General features: G+C 56.5%; 1 protein-coding gene across 1 annotated transcript; it reads left to right on the top strand.

The window, feature by feature from the left end:
* The first annotated feature begins 332 nt into the window (after positions 1-332).
* FOXN1 (forkhead box N1) lies at positions 333-13,594 on the top strand. The gene is made up of 8 exons (XM_032617075.1): positions 333-476; positions 868-1,326; positions 3,657-3,767; positions 5,565-5,695; positions 7,043-7,139; positions 10,324-10,531; positions 10,723-11,214; positions 12,975-13,594. Exons 1-8 carry the CDS (start codon positions 354-356, stop codon positions 13,289-13,291), a joined length of 1,938 nt encoding a protein of 645 aa, XP_032472966.1. The 5' UTR covers positions 333-353; the 3' UTR covers positions 13,292-13,594.
* Positions 13,595-14,733: the final 1,139 nt, after the last annotated feature.

The raw sequence follows: 14,733 nt of genomic DNA, 5'->3' as shown, positions 1-14,733 counted from the left end.
CAGTGGGCCGGTGGTGGCATCCCCAGTGCCTTGGGGGATGCCGGCCAGGCTCACGGGGCCACGAGGCATCCAAGTCCCCTCGAGTCCACCAACCTCTCTCTCCCTCTGTGTCCTTCATACTCTGTCTCTCCCATTGTTTATCTGCTTCCTTCTGTCTCCAATGTTGCCCTCAGTTTGTCTGTTTATCTGTCCCTGTCTGTCTGTTTCCCCCTCTCATCAGACATCTGGCTGGAGTCAGGGTCCCAGCCCGGGGATGGGGTGGGAGTGGAGGTGGTGGACTTGGGCTTGGTCAGCCCTGGACGGTGGTCCTCACACTCATCACAGCTGGCTTTCTTCGAGGCCAGGACTGGGTGATGGTGTCGCTACTCCTGCAGCAGTCTGACGTCACGCTGCCAGGCCCCACCAGACTGGAGGGCGAGCCCCAAGGGGACCACATGCAGGCACCAGGCGTCCCAGGCTCCCCTGCCCCACAGAACGTAAGTACCAGGCGCTTAGGTCCAGGCTGAGGCCAAGACCTGAGAGGTGCACGAGCAGCAGGTGGACTGTCACCCCCCACCCCCCAGGGACCTGCCTGCATCTGTCTTGTCCCTTCCACCAGCAAATAAGTACCCAGTGACTCCCAGATCCAGAAGTGTCAGACCTGGGCCTCTGCTTGTCCCTTCAGTCTGGGGCTTTCCCAGGGCAGGGCTGTGCATCCATCCTGCTGGGGGCGACCCAGGTTTAGAAGCAGTGTGCTCTCGTCAGATTGGGGTTTCCAAGGGCAGGCCATGTCTCACCAGAGCTCAGCCACAGACCCTTTACCTTCGCACAGAGTAGGGTCCCAGTGCAGCTTCCGCTCACAGGCTCTCTACCCTCTGTCCACGCCAGAAGCATGCCGGCTTCAGCTGCTCATCATTTGTGCCCGATGGCCCTCCAGAGAGGGCACCCTCACTGCCTCCACACAGCCCCTGCGCCGCGTCACCGGGTCCCGGGCAGGTCCACTGCCCAGCTGGCCCTGGCCTGGGCCCCTTCCGGCTCTCACCCTCAGATAAGTACCCCGGCTTCGGCTTTGAGGAGGGCCCAGCAAGCAGCCCCGGGCGCTTCCTCAAGGGCGGCCACGTGCCCTTCCATCCGTACAAGCGGCATTTCCATGACGACGTCTTCCCTGAGGCCCAGACCGCCTTGGCCCTCGCTGGACACTCCTTTAAGACCCCAGGGGCGCTGGAGGCCTTTGAGGAGATCCCCACAGATGTGGGGGAGCGTGAGGCCTTCCTGCCCGGCTTCCCAGCAGAGGCCTGGTGCGACGGGCTCCCCTACCCCAGCCGGGAGCACAGCCCCCAAGTCCTGGTGAGTACCAGTGGCCGGCAGCCATCCCACCTACCCCCATCCCAATTCCTGGCAGCCCAGAACAAACCCCCCACCATCCCTTTCCAGAACTTTCCACTCAGGGTCAGTGTGCACCAGGAAAGCAGCAAGCTCAGAGAGCTGGGGACTCTAGGCTTCATTCTGGGCCTCCAGGTCAGCTGGGCAAGGGTCGCTGCCCTGGCCTGGTGTGGAGGGGACAAGGTTGAGGAGGCCTGTCAGACCGAGGAAGCTGGAAGCTTCCCAGAGGCTCCTGAGTCAGGATTCCAGTGTGCAGCTTCTCTCTGTTTATAAGTGTCAAGAATCTCCAGCCAGGCCCATATGCAAATGTGAGAAGAAAAACACATTCCAGAGGCCAAGAGAAAGGGTTTAGGGAGGAGCCACAGGGCACAATGTTCTCTCCAGCATCAGCCTACAGAGTTGAGAGAGGACTTAATTCTTCTCAAAGGACACTCTGGTCCCATTCGTTACCAGGAGTGAAGCCTGGGTATATTCATAGAAATACCTTGAAAGCACCTTGAAAGCTCATTTCCTTTCATAGCCGTACCCACAAGCCGTGTGACCTTGGGCAAGTCACTTAAGCTCTCTGAGCCTCATCAGAAAAGTATCGTTAATAGTGCCTCATAGGCTTGTTGCCTTGGGAAGAGGAAGACTAAAGGGAGCTTTGCTCCCCACTCCCCAGCCTGGGCTGTGCCTACTCCAGATGCCCACCAGCTCTCCTTACCTCTTGCTTTCAAACAGGCTCCCATTCAATCCACAAGCCACCCCCAAAAAAAGCCTGTTTCCCAGGAGTGGAAGATAGAGAAGGCGCTGGGCCCCTACCAATTGTGGCCAAGACGGAGTCTGCTTCTGGTTCTGGGGCCCTTTGACGGCGTCTTCCTCAGGCCCATTGAACGTGGCAGCAGCCCCCAGTAAAGGGACCATCATACCAGTTACTTCCCCCTAAATGTCCACTCAGTGCCAGCCCATGGTCACTGTGCCAGATGCTTTCTTTCAAGTGCCCTGTTTAATCCTCATGACAACCCTCTAAAGAGTTCCCACTAACCCCATTTTGCACATGAGGAGACTGAGGCTCCATAGAGACCAAATGACTTGCCCAAGGTGTCTCTTAGCCTCTAAGAAGTGAGGCTGAGGTTTGAGCCCACTTTCTTACACACACACACACACACACACACACACACACACACACACACAATGTAGAGAAGAGTTTGGGCCCAGAGACCCACAGCAGGCTGGTTGACTCTGAGTGATCTTGGGCACATCACTTCCCTTCTATGGGCTCAGCCCCATCATCTGCCAAATGATAGGGCTGGTCATAGTGGTTGTGGCCCTTCTAGACCTGAGATTCTATGATTGGGGTTATCTCTGCATCAGCAATCCCGGGCACACCCAGAAAGAGCTCACAGCTAATTTGACCCTCTGGGCCCAGATCCTGGTTCCCAAGGCCCCTGGGAATCCCAGGAAGAATGGTCCACCTGCTCTTGGCCTTGTTTACCTTCCTGTACCTAGCTGCACACTCTATCTGGCCCTACTCCATGCTGGCCCCTGGGGGCTCCATGTGGGGCTCACAACCCATGGGAGGCCAGGATCTGGCCACCACCAGCAGCAGCAGCTGCAGGTTCCCTCTGCCAGAGTGAGAAAGGCCACGGGGCTCCAGCAGACCAGCAACTGCGTAGACTCCCCAGAGCAGAGAGCAGAGGCTCTGAGTTGGGGATGGCCAGAGCAGAGGGGACTCGCTAGCCCCCTCCAGAGAGCCCGCCAGAGTTCCCTTGGGCTTTGCAGAAGAGGAAGTGTCAGGACCTTGGGGGCCCCGGCTGGACCAGCCTCTCTGGCCACTTCCTGTGCTCCCCTCACCATGGCTCTGCAATGGGAATTCTAGAGCAGTGGTCCTTTGCAGACTGCTCTGAGGGGCTGGTGGCTCCGAACCAGCAAGCAAGTCCTGAGCCGGGCTTGGTGAGTGGGGTCAGGCAGTGCACCCTTGTGCCATTCCAGGGAGACCTCTGGTCCTACCCCAGCTTCAGTGTGACCAATGACAAGTCTCCCCCATGTCCCCAGACAGCCCAGCCTCAGTCTCTCACCTGCAGGGAGGTGGGGGGATGGGAGCCCTGTCAGTTCCAGCCTCAGCTCCACCACTAACTTGCTGAGTTCCCTCAGGAAAATCCCTGCCCTTCTCTGTTCCCTATTTGTTCTCCAGGAATAAGCTGTGGGGGAGGCAAGGTAGGGGTTGCTTTTGTGTAAGGTTCGAGACACAGAAGAGAAAAAGGAAGAAAAAATATGGTCCAGCTCGGTCATCTGTTATTTTTTCCTTCCAGCAGGAGTCAGAAGTTGAGGTCAAGCCCCCACCTCTGGAGAGCGGTCCAGGGATGTACTGTTACCAGCCCCCCTTGCAGCATATGTACTGTCCTTCCCAGCCCCCCTTCCACCAGGTAGGTCTGGGGCAGGTGGACAATTTTCCCCAGGGTCTCAGGATATTACATGTGTGTGTGGTGTGCGGGTGTGTGTGTGCACACCTGGATGGGCAGGTAGGGACAGCCGGGCCCGGAATCCCAGGCTGGGCCACCTGGGGTGGGGAACAGGGGTTCATGGGGAAGGAAGCAATCGCCCTTCTCTTGGGGTGGGGCTTGTCTGAGACCCTGGCAGTGCCTGAGAGGTCTTAGGAAAGAGAGTGGGACTGAGACTGGGGCAGGGCCGGATGTGAACCAAAAAGGGAGAGAAGAGGAGAGCTAGAAAAGGACTGAGCAAAGAGAAAAGGAGTAAATGGGGTGACACACAAGGCTGAGCAGACCAGGGAACAGTGGGCTTTCGTCTGGGTCAGCCACCATCTTATGTGGCCTTGGCCTCAAACTTCCCTTTAGCCTAGACAGGGTGGAACCAGGAGTGAAGTTAGGGGGCCTTCCCAGTTGGAGGTTACAGGTCCCCATCATCTCTGGCCCTATCCCCCTTCCCACCCCACTGCCCAGCCTCAGCTCCTCCCAGACGTACAGGAAGCCAAGTAATTGACCCATACTGGCATGGGATGGAGGTTTTTAAAAAGAGAAAGAAAAGAGTCCTAGAATAGCCAAGCAGCTCCCAGGAGTCGCCGGGCAAGACAGAGCAAGTGACTGCCCAGCACCCAGCTTCATCCACCTGCAGCCTGGCACTGAGACAGGCCCTGCCTGTGGAGCAGGTTCTGCTCCCAGCTCTTTGGCATTGGCCTTGATCTTGGCCAAGCCAGGGAGGCAGGCAGGTGGGTGGGGGATGGGGGTGTGTTGGTCAGACTGCCTGCTTAGTGCAGAGAAAGAAAGAGAAGGAGGGAAGCAGAGGAAACACAAGAGGGATCATCCTCACTCCATGACGAGCCTGGCTGGAATAGCCGAGCCCTCCTGAGGGTCACGGTCTGACCCAGGGTAGGAATGTCCCTGAGGCAGCCCGGCCCAACAGGGACTGAGCCACAGCAGGGCTAAGGGACTACCAGACCCTAGACGGCCTCGTCGTGCCCAGCCCTGTCTTGATGCCCTCTATTTTCTGCACCCCCTCCTCGAACAAGATAGCCACACCCAGGGCTTTATGGAACCTGCAGAGAGGTGACTCAGTCACTGAGTGTCTCTCGGGTGACCTGGAAAGATCACTTCGGCCTGGAGCAGATGGGGGAGTCAGAGTTTCCTACCCACCCTCACCCTCGTAAAACACCATCCCTGGCACCGCAGCCACTCCCTTTGCCATAAAAACCACCTCCTACCCTCACCTGCCCACCATCATGACCAGCCCTTTCAAGGAGCCACTGAAACTCATAAAAGGTGGCAGTGCCCAGCAAATGCCCAGGCTGGACACCCTACTTCCAGCCCAACCACTCCAGGAGATACCAGAGAGATCTGGAGCACCTGCCCAGAAGGGTACAAGGGCCTGGGCTACCCCTCACACTCTCTAGCTCAACTCCTGTCGTATCACCATGGCAACCAGAGTACCTAGAGACCCGAAAGAAAGATGCTGGAGGAAGGGAGCTCTGAGGCCTCTTAGACCCTGAATTCTGGAATGTGGATCTCCTCACAGGCCCCTGAATAGCTGCATCCTTGGCCAGCATCCTCAGATAACTCTTTGGGGCCCATGACCATTGTGGTGGAGCACATGAGAGAAGAATCTAGCCTCAGTTCCTTCTCTGGATGTATATGAATGGGGGCAGGGAGCCCCCTTCCTTGGGAAGACTGGTTACCATGGCAACCACTCTGCCCCTTTGACCTCTACAGTACTCACCAGGTGGCAGCAGCTACCCTGTACCTTACCTGGGCTCCTCACACTATCCATACCAGCGGATTGCACCCCAGGCCAGCACCGACGGGCACCAGTCTCTCTTCCCAAAACCCATTTACTCCTACAGGTACGTTTCTCAGCACTCGTGAGGTAGGAGGAAGAGGGCTGAGAGGACCCTGGGGAAACTGAGACATGGAATCCCTTGAGGTATAAGGGTAATGGCAGGGAGTGGAAGTCATAGCTAGTGGACTTCCAAAGGATGCTATAGAGAAGATTCCAGCATGGGGCAGGGGGATTGACTAGTTCACCTCTGACCTCTCATCTCACCCTGGGGAGCCATGTCTGTGGCTCAACTCAGCAGGTGCTGGTGCCCTGGATGAGCCCGCTAAGTTCTAGCTTCCTGGGGCCCAGGGCCTGAAACTGAGAGTTTAGGGGGGATAATTCCCCCCTTCTCCCTCCCTCCCCAGATATAGAGAGAAGCTTCACCCCAAAGCTCTGCTGGAAGTAAGTGAGGGATGAGGTCTGCAGATGCGGCTCCGTTATCCAGCATCTGCCAGATCTGGTGCAACTTCTCTGGCGCTGGGGCTATAAGTACCAGGCCAGCAGCACCCAGCCCATCTGGGAGACCTTCCATCTGAACTTTCATTCATCTAACCAGCATCGATACTCGACCTCCTGCCCCTCATGGGGTCAGGTCATCAGCCAGTATGAGCTCAGGAGAAGGAAAAGGAACTTAAACATCATCCAGGAGCACAGAGAAGGGGTTTGTGGAAGGCCGGATGATGAGCAGAAAGGAGCACATGCAATCTTTGGAGTCCAGTAGAACTGGGTTCTACTCCAGGCTCTGAATTTATTAGCTGTGAAACCTCAGGCAAGTTACTTAATCTTTCTGAGCCTCTGTTTATTCATCTGTTAAAAAAAAAAAAAAAAAAAAAGAGAGAGAGAGAGAGAACTGCAATGTTCAGGTCTTTGGATGGATTAAGTGAGAGAATATGCTTGGCACTTTTTAGGGACTCAAAAAACCTTAATCCCCTCCCTTACTATCCAACACTCATGCAATCGGCTGAAGGCTGACTGGTAATGACAGCTTCCATTTAATGAGTGCCTTCTATGTGCTAGGCAGCATGCTTAATCCTCACGACTCTGAGACAGCTATTACTCTCTTCACGTCAAAGCTGAGGAAACTGAGGCTCAGAGAGGTTAAGGCACTCACCCAAGGTCACACAGCTAGTGAGTGGCCAAAGCCAGGATTGTAACCCAGCTCTCTCAAATGCCACGAGACCCTTGTACATCAGTAATTCCCGACTTCGGTGGACACTTTCTCATTCCTTCTCCTCTGGACCTCACAGGGCCTCTCACGTGTGAATTCTGCAGCAGACTATCCTTCCTTGACTATTCCCGCCCGGGCGGGGGCGGGGGGAAGACTCCAGGCCAGGTCAGAGGTTCAAACTCTCAGAACTTTCTCTGCCTTCAGCATCCTCATCTTCATGGCCCTGAAGAACAGTAAAACCGGGAGCCTTCCCGTCAGCGAGATCTACAATTTTATGACAGAACACTTTCCTTACTTCAAGGTGAGCCCCAAATCCACTGCACCCCACCAGCCCCAGGCAAGCCAGGCCTCTCTGGGAACCAGAGGGATTCCCGTTGGGAGGTGGGAGATGAGTTTGAGTGAAAAGCCGGAGAGGGTGTGTCCCCCACATGTTTCCCCTTGTCTCCACTTCAGAGGACAGTTCTGTGGTGAGGAAGAGAGAGCTCAGCCATTCCCAAAAGTCACACAGCAGGCTGGAGTCAGACCTCATGCTGTGGAAGGTGGACGTGGCAATTCATGATAGGCTTCAAGGGAGCGTCCACCTACCCAAATGGGGAGAGAGAGCTTGGGAAGAAAATGCGAGGCTGTTCCCACCGCTGCCCCCGGGATGCTGTAGGACTGGAGGAATTGGGGTAGGAGCTGGCCAGCCAAGGTGACACAGGACGCTGGGGCTGCAGAACTCATTACCTTCCCGGGAGAGATTAGGATCTGCCTCTCTGGGCGGCAGTCTCAGCTGTAGTTCTGCCAGAAAGCAGAGTGTGGGCTTCATGGTCTTAGAGTGTCCTAGGGAACTGGCTGGTTCCCCCGACCTTCCCATGGACGGGATCTACCAATAATTTCTATCACCCACAGAAGGGGCTTCTGGGGCTCTAGCAAACTCCCTCCCTAGAGGCAGGACAGATGCCCGTCTCTCCATTTACTCAAGGCCAAACATCAAGTGGGACCACTTGCTGGCTCAAGCTCTCTGGCTTCCCACACCACCCACTTCCCTTGTCTGATGCTCCCCAGGCCCTCCAACAAAAACCCCTTCTTCTGGAGTGGGTGCAGGGGAGGTCAGAGCTTGCGTGTGAGGGGTGCCTTCTCCAAGGCCTGCACCCTAGTGGATACAGTCTCACCTTCTACCCAGGCAGAGGGTGGGAGCTGCGGCCCAGGTAAGCCAGAACCCAGCTCCACCTGCCAGTGATTTCTGGCCCCACCATCTTCCCAGCTGTGCTGTCTGGGGGTAATTTGAGGCTGATATTCAAACAAGCTTGTACTTGCCGAGCTGCCATCAGATGAGGAGTGGGCAAGGTGGTCAGAGTTCTGGCCAAGAATGAAAAAGTATGGTCATCCATCAAAGGTCCTGGAAGGGAGAGGAGGAAGGAGAGTTGTCACTGGGATTCAAGAAGCATCAAAGCCAGTATCCAGAGCTGCCCCTCTACCCCAGCAAGTCAGGGGACCAAAGCCTCCCTGGCCTATAATGCTTTTAGAGGGTCCCCTAGGGCTTCAAGGAGCCAGGCCAGAGAGAGGGAAGTGAGGGCCCTGCCCCATTCCTCTCAGCCTGTCCTCCCCGCCAACTCCCAGCCCCTCCCTACGTCTCATCTTCCTGGCTTAATTATTTTTCCTGGGAGCTGTGTAATCCCTGTTTTGTAGGGCTGAGTAGTGAAGAGGTCTAACTGCTTTTTTTTTTTCGGGTCCAGTTGTTGTTCTTAGCCAGTTACATCACTCCCTCACTCCCAAGTTTACATTTGACTTCAGAGAGAAAGCATCTGTGAGGATGGGTCAGGCCCCAGATGGTGAAAGCAGTCCTATGGGGTGAGCTGGGCAGGGCCCTTAGTTAGGGAACAGAATTGGAGTCTGGGCTCTGTCACCACCTCCTTGTGTGATCTAGGGCTAGACCCTTTCTTCTCTGGACCTCAGTTTCCCAGTCTGTAAAATGGTCAGGTTGAACCTGTTGGCGCGTAAGTTCCTTCCAACTCTCACCGTTCCCCTCTGACCCACCTAAGAAATTAGTTCAAAGATCCTCTGCCCCCTCTATCACTCACTCCCCAGTTGAAGGTCATTTTTCTGGGCAAGGACAGTGTGGACCCTAGAGTGGGCAGCACTCATGCCCAAGGCAGCTGAGATGGGCGTCCTGAAGCCCTGTGAGTCAGAGATGTGGGATTGGGGAAGTTCCAGCCACAGGACATAATTGCTAGCGCTGACCACCCCTCTTCCAAACAGGAAGTGGCTGGGGTGGGGGCTGCCCTGGCACCCCCAAATCACAGACTTATGGGGCCATAAAAGGGCCCAGTGCCCATTAACTCTGCCCACAGCCTTGACTCCTAGTAGGGACTGTCGTGGGAGTTGAAGCTGAATTCCCCAGCTGGCTGGTCCGGTGGCTCAAGAATTCTCTGTCATGACCTTGGGAGCCTTGAGGGTCATCTCAACCTTGCCCCTGACCCAGGCCAGCGGCCCCTGAGAAAGGCTCCAGCAGCTTCTGCGAGCAACTTGCAGCGACGCTGGCATCAGGGCCCAGTTCTGCTGGACGTGATTCAGCCTGACTGCTCCCTGGGGCAAGTGAGCTGGGGAGGAGGGAGTGGCTGCCCCTCATTAAGCAGAAACTGTGAGCTGGAAGGGAGAGGGGCCGAGGGGCGAGGGTAGAGGGACCTCACCAGCCAGAGCAGGCACTCTGCCCACAGTCACCCCTGCTGGGCCCAGGGCTGTCACAGAGCCTGGGACAGAGCTGGAGGTGGGGGGAAAAGGGGTGCCCCCTGGCACCCCCGCCACTGCCTCTCACCCAACTGAGTCAGCCTAATAGTTTTTACAACCCTCCCTGGGCGCAATTACTGCCCTGGTGGCATGACCAGGCCTCCTAATGGGTGTTTATTCTGTTGGCATGAGCACCGCCTGCCTGAGGGCTGGCCTCCCCATCAGGCCACGCCCCCCAGGCACACACATATGAACACTCACAGCCACACACACAGACAACCATGGATACCCACACACACACCCAGAGAGACTTTCTCACACATACTCATTTCTCAGGGACACACATGCCCTCATACTCAGAGGACTCCACAGACCTACACCCCAGAGACAAACTCACAGCAGGGAGAGCTCAGCGTAGCGAGTCCCTCTCCACAGACGGGTCCACGCACAGGCCTGAGGACCCAGTGGGGAGCGGCCCAACCGCAGGCTGGGGAGGGGCGGGGCCGTCCGTAGCGCCCACCAGCCCTTCCTTTATGAACCACCTACAGCCGTCTCTGAAGGGCATGGAGTAGGACGAAGGCAGATTTTAGGTGCTAATAACTGTGAGCAAGGTTCTTGCCCACCCCTGCCCCACTACTGAAGGGTACCGAGTGTGGGCTGGGTGCTGACGAGGACAACAAGCCCCAGAGTGGGTGGCAGTTCTGTGCCCAGATAGCAAAGGAGTTTTCTGGCATCGTGACCCCGGCCTGAATTCTTGTCTTGCTCTGCTCCGGCAGACGGCGCCTGATGGCTGGAAGAATTCTGTCCGCCACAACCTGTCTCTTAACAAGTGCTTCGAGAAGGTAGAGAACAAATCAGGCAGTTCCTCTCGCAAGGGCTGCCTGTGGGCCCTCAATCCAGCCAAGATCGACAAGATGCAGGAGGAACTGCAGAAGTGGAAGAGGAAAGACCCCATTGCCGTGCGCAAAAGCATGGCCAAGCCAGGTGAGGCTAACGGCCATGCAGGGAGGGGCCCAGGGTGCCCATGAGGCAAAAAAATAAGAGTGGAGGAGGCAAGAAAAGCTGAGCAAGGAGAACTGATAAGTGAGGAAAGCGTCTGAGTGCGGTTCTAAGGCTGGGAGCGTTCGTGGGGAAAGGGAGGCCTCATGGTGTCTCTCTCTCTCGGACCTTTTCAGAAGAGCTGGACAGCCTCATTGGAGACAAGAGGGAGAAGCTGGGTTCCCCACTGCTCGGCTGCCCACCCCCTGGGCTGGTGGGCTCAGGCTCCATCCGGCCCCTGCCACCTCCAGCCAGGTTCTCCCAGCCACTGCAGTCAATCCACCCAGCTCCGGGCCCCATTCGTGGCAAGAATCCCCTGCAGGACCTTCTTGGGGGGCACGCACCATCCTGCTATGGGCAGACATATTCGCACCTCTCACCAGGCCTGGCCCCTCCCGGACCTCTGCAGCCGTTGTTCCCACAGCCAGATGGGCACCTTGAGCTGCGGGCCCAGCCGGGCACCCCCCAGGACTCACCTCTGCCTGCCCACACCCCACCCAGCCACAGTGCCAAGCTGCTGGCTGAACCTTCCCCAGCCAGGACCATACATGAAACCCTGCTGCCAGACGGAGACCTTGGCATTGATCTGGATGCCATCAATCCCTCTCTCACTGACTTCGACTTTCAGGGTGAGCTGGGGATGGGAAGGGAGAAGTGGGACAGTACTGGAGAGGGACATCTGGCAGTGTGGCCTGTCCCGTCTAAGTCTCCAGGCTGTGGCCTGCTAACTAACTGCCGGGTTTCAGGTCAACTGGAGCAGAGAAGGCCCAAGCTGGGTCGGGGGTAGTGGTGGTTAAGGGTCGAAGAGGAATGTCCTTGCCCCCATCTCCCTCCTCCTGGTGCCCTTGAACAGGTTCCAACTGACCTATCATCAAACCGCTCTCAGCTCTGGGTGGGCTGGAAAGGGCCCGATGTTCCATTCCATATTCGGTTGTGAGTGACCGATGGTCTGAACATTCCCAGAAGCGATTGCATTTTCTGAGTTCATCTTCTAATGCAGAGGAAGGAGACAGATCTTCCCCCTGGAAGAATGGAAGGCCTCAGAGCTAGGCAGGTCCCGGGGGGAGAGGTTCTATCTCTTCCGTTCCATCTTGCCTGTTCCATCTCTGCACGTGGCCAACCCCACCCATTCCCATCTAATCTCCAGTGCACCCCCAGGTCCTGGTACTGGCCACAGGGGGTTTGAGGAGGGTGCTGACCCAGGCCTCAGACCTTCTGTGTGCGCTGGGGTAGGAGACATCCACAAGCAGGTGGGGCAGCCGACCCTCAGAGATCTCCCAGTCTGATGGGGAGAGAGCCCAGGTCTTGGGAAGCTATTGTTAGAAACGAGCAGCTAGAGCCTACCTCCAGAGGTAGGGAACAGGGCTCAACAGCCTCAGAAGAAGCTATAGACATGTGAGCTACCATAAGCATTTACCTGAGCCCTACTGTCAGGCATCTTGTGAGGCGCTTTACATGTGCTCTCTCATGTGTGCCTATAGGATAGGAGGGATTATTCAACCCATTTCACAGATGTGTACCAAGGTTAAGTAACTTATTCAAGGTCACTTAGCTAGAAAGAAGGAAAGTTAAGGGAATTCCGTGGCGGTCCAGTGGTTAGGACTCCGCAGTTTCACTGCTGAGGACACAGATTCAATCCCTGGTCGGGGAACTAAGATCCCGCAAGACGCGCAGGGCAGCCAAAAAAAAAAAGAGAGAGAGAGAAAGAAGGAGAGTTAGGATTGGAACCCAGGCAGCCAAGTTCAGTCGAGGGTTTAGTTCAGCTCTCTTCCTCCAGACCCTGCAGCCCTGATGCCCAGGGAAGGAGCTCCAGGCCCTGGCCTGCCACGATGCAGGTCACACAACACATAGAGGAGAAGCTGGTGGCAGCACTGTTTGCTCCCAGAGTCAGTGCTTCCAGGCTTTGCTCCCGTCCCTTGGGCCCTGCAGTGGAGGATGCCCAGGGAGCTGAGCCCAACCAGCTCACTGGATGCAGCAGTGCATTGTTGGAAGATCCTTGGTCTGGGCTGCAGATCCACCTTCCTTGGGAGCCTGGGCAAGAGCCAGGGTGAAGAGTTCCTGGGGCTCCCTCCCCAGGGTAACCCCAGAATGTACAGCATCTGCATCAACCCTTCCAATAGGCAGCTCTCAAATCCTTGATCATCTCCCCCAACCCACAAGAAAAAGAGCCACACAGATCATCTGAGCTATGGCTTTCAAACTGTCCTATGTGGGAGGAGGAATCAGAGAGGTTCTGCAACTGCCTGGGGTCACAGAGCTAGTGCCAAGGGTCTGTTCTCCATTCAGTGTTACCCCAATCCTGCTCTCTTTAGCATGTGAGAGCATGGGGTGGGAGGCAGACAGGGCTCCTTAGTGCCTCCCAGTGACGCCTGTTCTCTCCCCCAAATAGGAAACCTGTGGGAACAGCTGAAGGATGACAGCTTGGCCCTTGACCCCTTGGTACTGGTGACCTCACCCCTGACGTCATCTTCAATGCTGCCGCCCCAACCCCCATCCCCATCCCACTGCTTCCCCCCTGGGCCCTGTCTGGCAGAGACAGGCAGTGGGGCAGGCGACTTGACACCACCAGGCAATGGGGGCTCCGGGGCAGTGGGGGACCTGCATCTCACCACCCTCTACTCAGCCTTCATGGAGCTGGAACCCATGGCCCCTGCTGGCCCCTCTGTGTACCTCAGCCCCAGCTCTAAGCCCATGGCTCTAGCATGAGCTATGCTCAGCAGCTGCTCCAGCCTTTGCCTGGCCTGGAAGTCCCAGCTGGCCACCCATGTCGCGCTCACCTTAAAGGTCAAGGAAGGAACACACTCCCTGTCCCCTGTGCCACTAAGCCAACTTGTTTGTTAGCTGGCAGCTGGGGGTGTAGAAGTCACCACCCAGGATTCTGCCCCTCACACATTTCTGCTGCCTGGTACACGAGCTCCTCGCTCAGGGCCCCTGAAGAGCAAGTGTCTGGGCAAGAAGAAAATACATTCTCCCTAGCTCACACTCATCCACACTTAAGCCCTCATGCACGTATGCACGGGCGCACACGCACAGACACACACACATACAGTCATGCAGACACACACACACACACACACACACCTTATATCCACAGGAATCACAACTACATCACAGAGCCTGACTTCATTTTGGGGGCAGCTGAGGGCTTTGGTTACCAAAAGCTCAGGGCCCCCATGCCAGGTCCAAGACCACCATGGAACCCCATTCTGACGTCCACGTTCTCTGCAGGCCCGTTCCCCTCCAGGCATGATCTTTCCCAGAAGCCCCCTGTATTTATTCTCCCATCTTCATCCCAGCGGCCCATCAAGAAGGAGGAGATATGGAGTTTCTCCCCAGGTTGTCTGTGGGCCCACCTCCGGGGGGCTGCTATTCATCAGCTCCCGCTCTGCCAGGCTCTACCTGTCCTCAACTTAAGCTCTCTCTGGCCTTTCCCAGGATGACACACAGGAGGGGCAGTGTCCACCCCAGGACCAAACTGAGCCCAATTCCGACACAAAGTGTTTGGAAAAGCCCTTGCCCTCAGAAACTTGAAAGTGTTCTTTTCTCCCAGCCCTGGGTGCAGGAAGGGCCCCTCCGGGTCACTACAGTCTCACTCCTGAGAAGTTCATGTAGTTTAGGCCCCGGCTCGTGAATTACTTCCAGCTGTCTCAGGCAGCCTGGGCATTCAGGGAAGGGAAGTCTGGTAGAGGCTGGTGGGGCAGCACCCATGCCCCCTTTCTTTGACTGCTTGGCAGACCCGGGATGCCCCTGGATGAGGGGCTGTGACCCAGTTGCCCTCCATGCCCTACCTGAGAGCCCAACCCCTACCAAGTGGGAGCCTCAGCCTATCCAGGGTCTGAGGGTGACAAGAACCCCCGGAGGTTGGCCCCAGGTTCAGATGAGACACAAGCAGAACTCTTGAAGAACTGCCATTGTCCCCTGTCCTGGAACAATAAAGCAAGTGCCTTGTGGTCTCGACTACCAAGTTTTCTTTTCCGGACCTCCCCACCCTGGGGCAGAAATGTTAGGACACACTGACTGTAGATTCCCTGGTCCTGTGATTTTACCCCGACCCTCACCTAGGACTGTGAAGTTTCAATCCAAAGAGTGAGGTATCTCGGAGTACTTCCTAACCAGCATGGGGAGGATGGGGCTGGCGGGGAGAACTT

Source organism: Phocoena sinus, chromosome 20 (assembly GCF_008692025.1).
Source record: "Phocoena sinus isolate mPhoSin1 chromosome 20, mPhoSin1.pri, whole genome shotgun sequence".
NCBI classification, from domain to species: Eukaryota; Metazoa; Chordata; class Mammalia; order Artiodactyla; family Phocoenidae; genus Phocoena; species Phocoena sinus.
The sequence above is the reverse complement of the archived record's forward strand: the minus strand, read 5'-3'. Positions and strand labels throughout refer to the sequence as shown.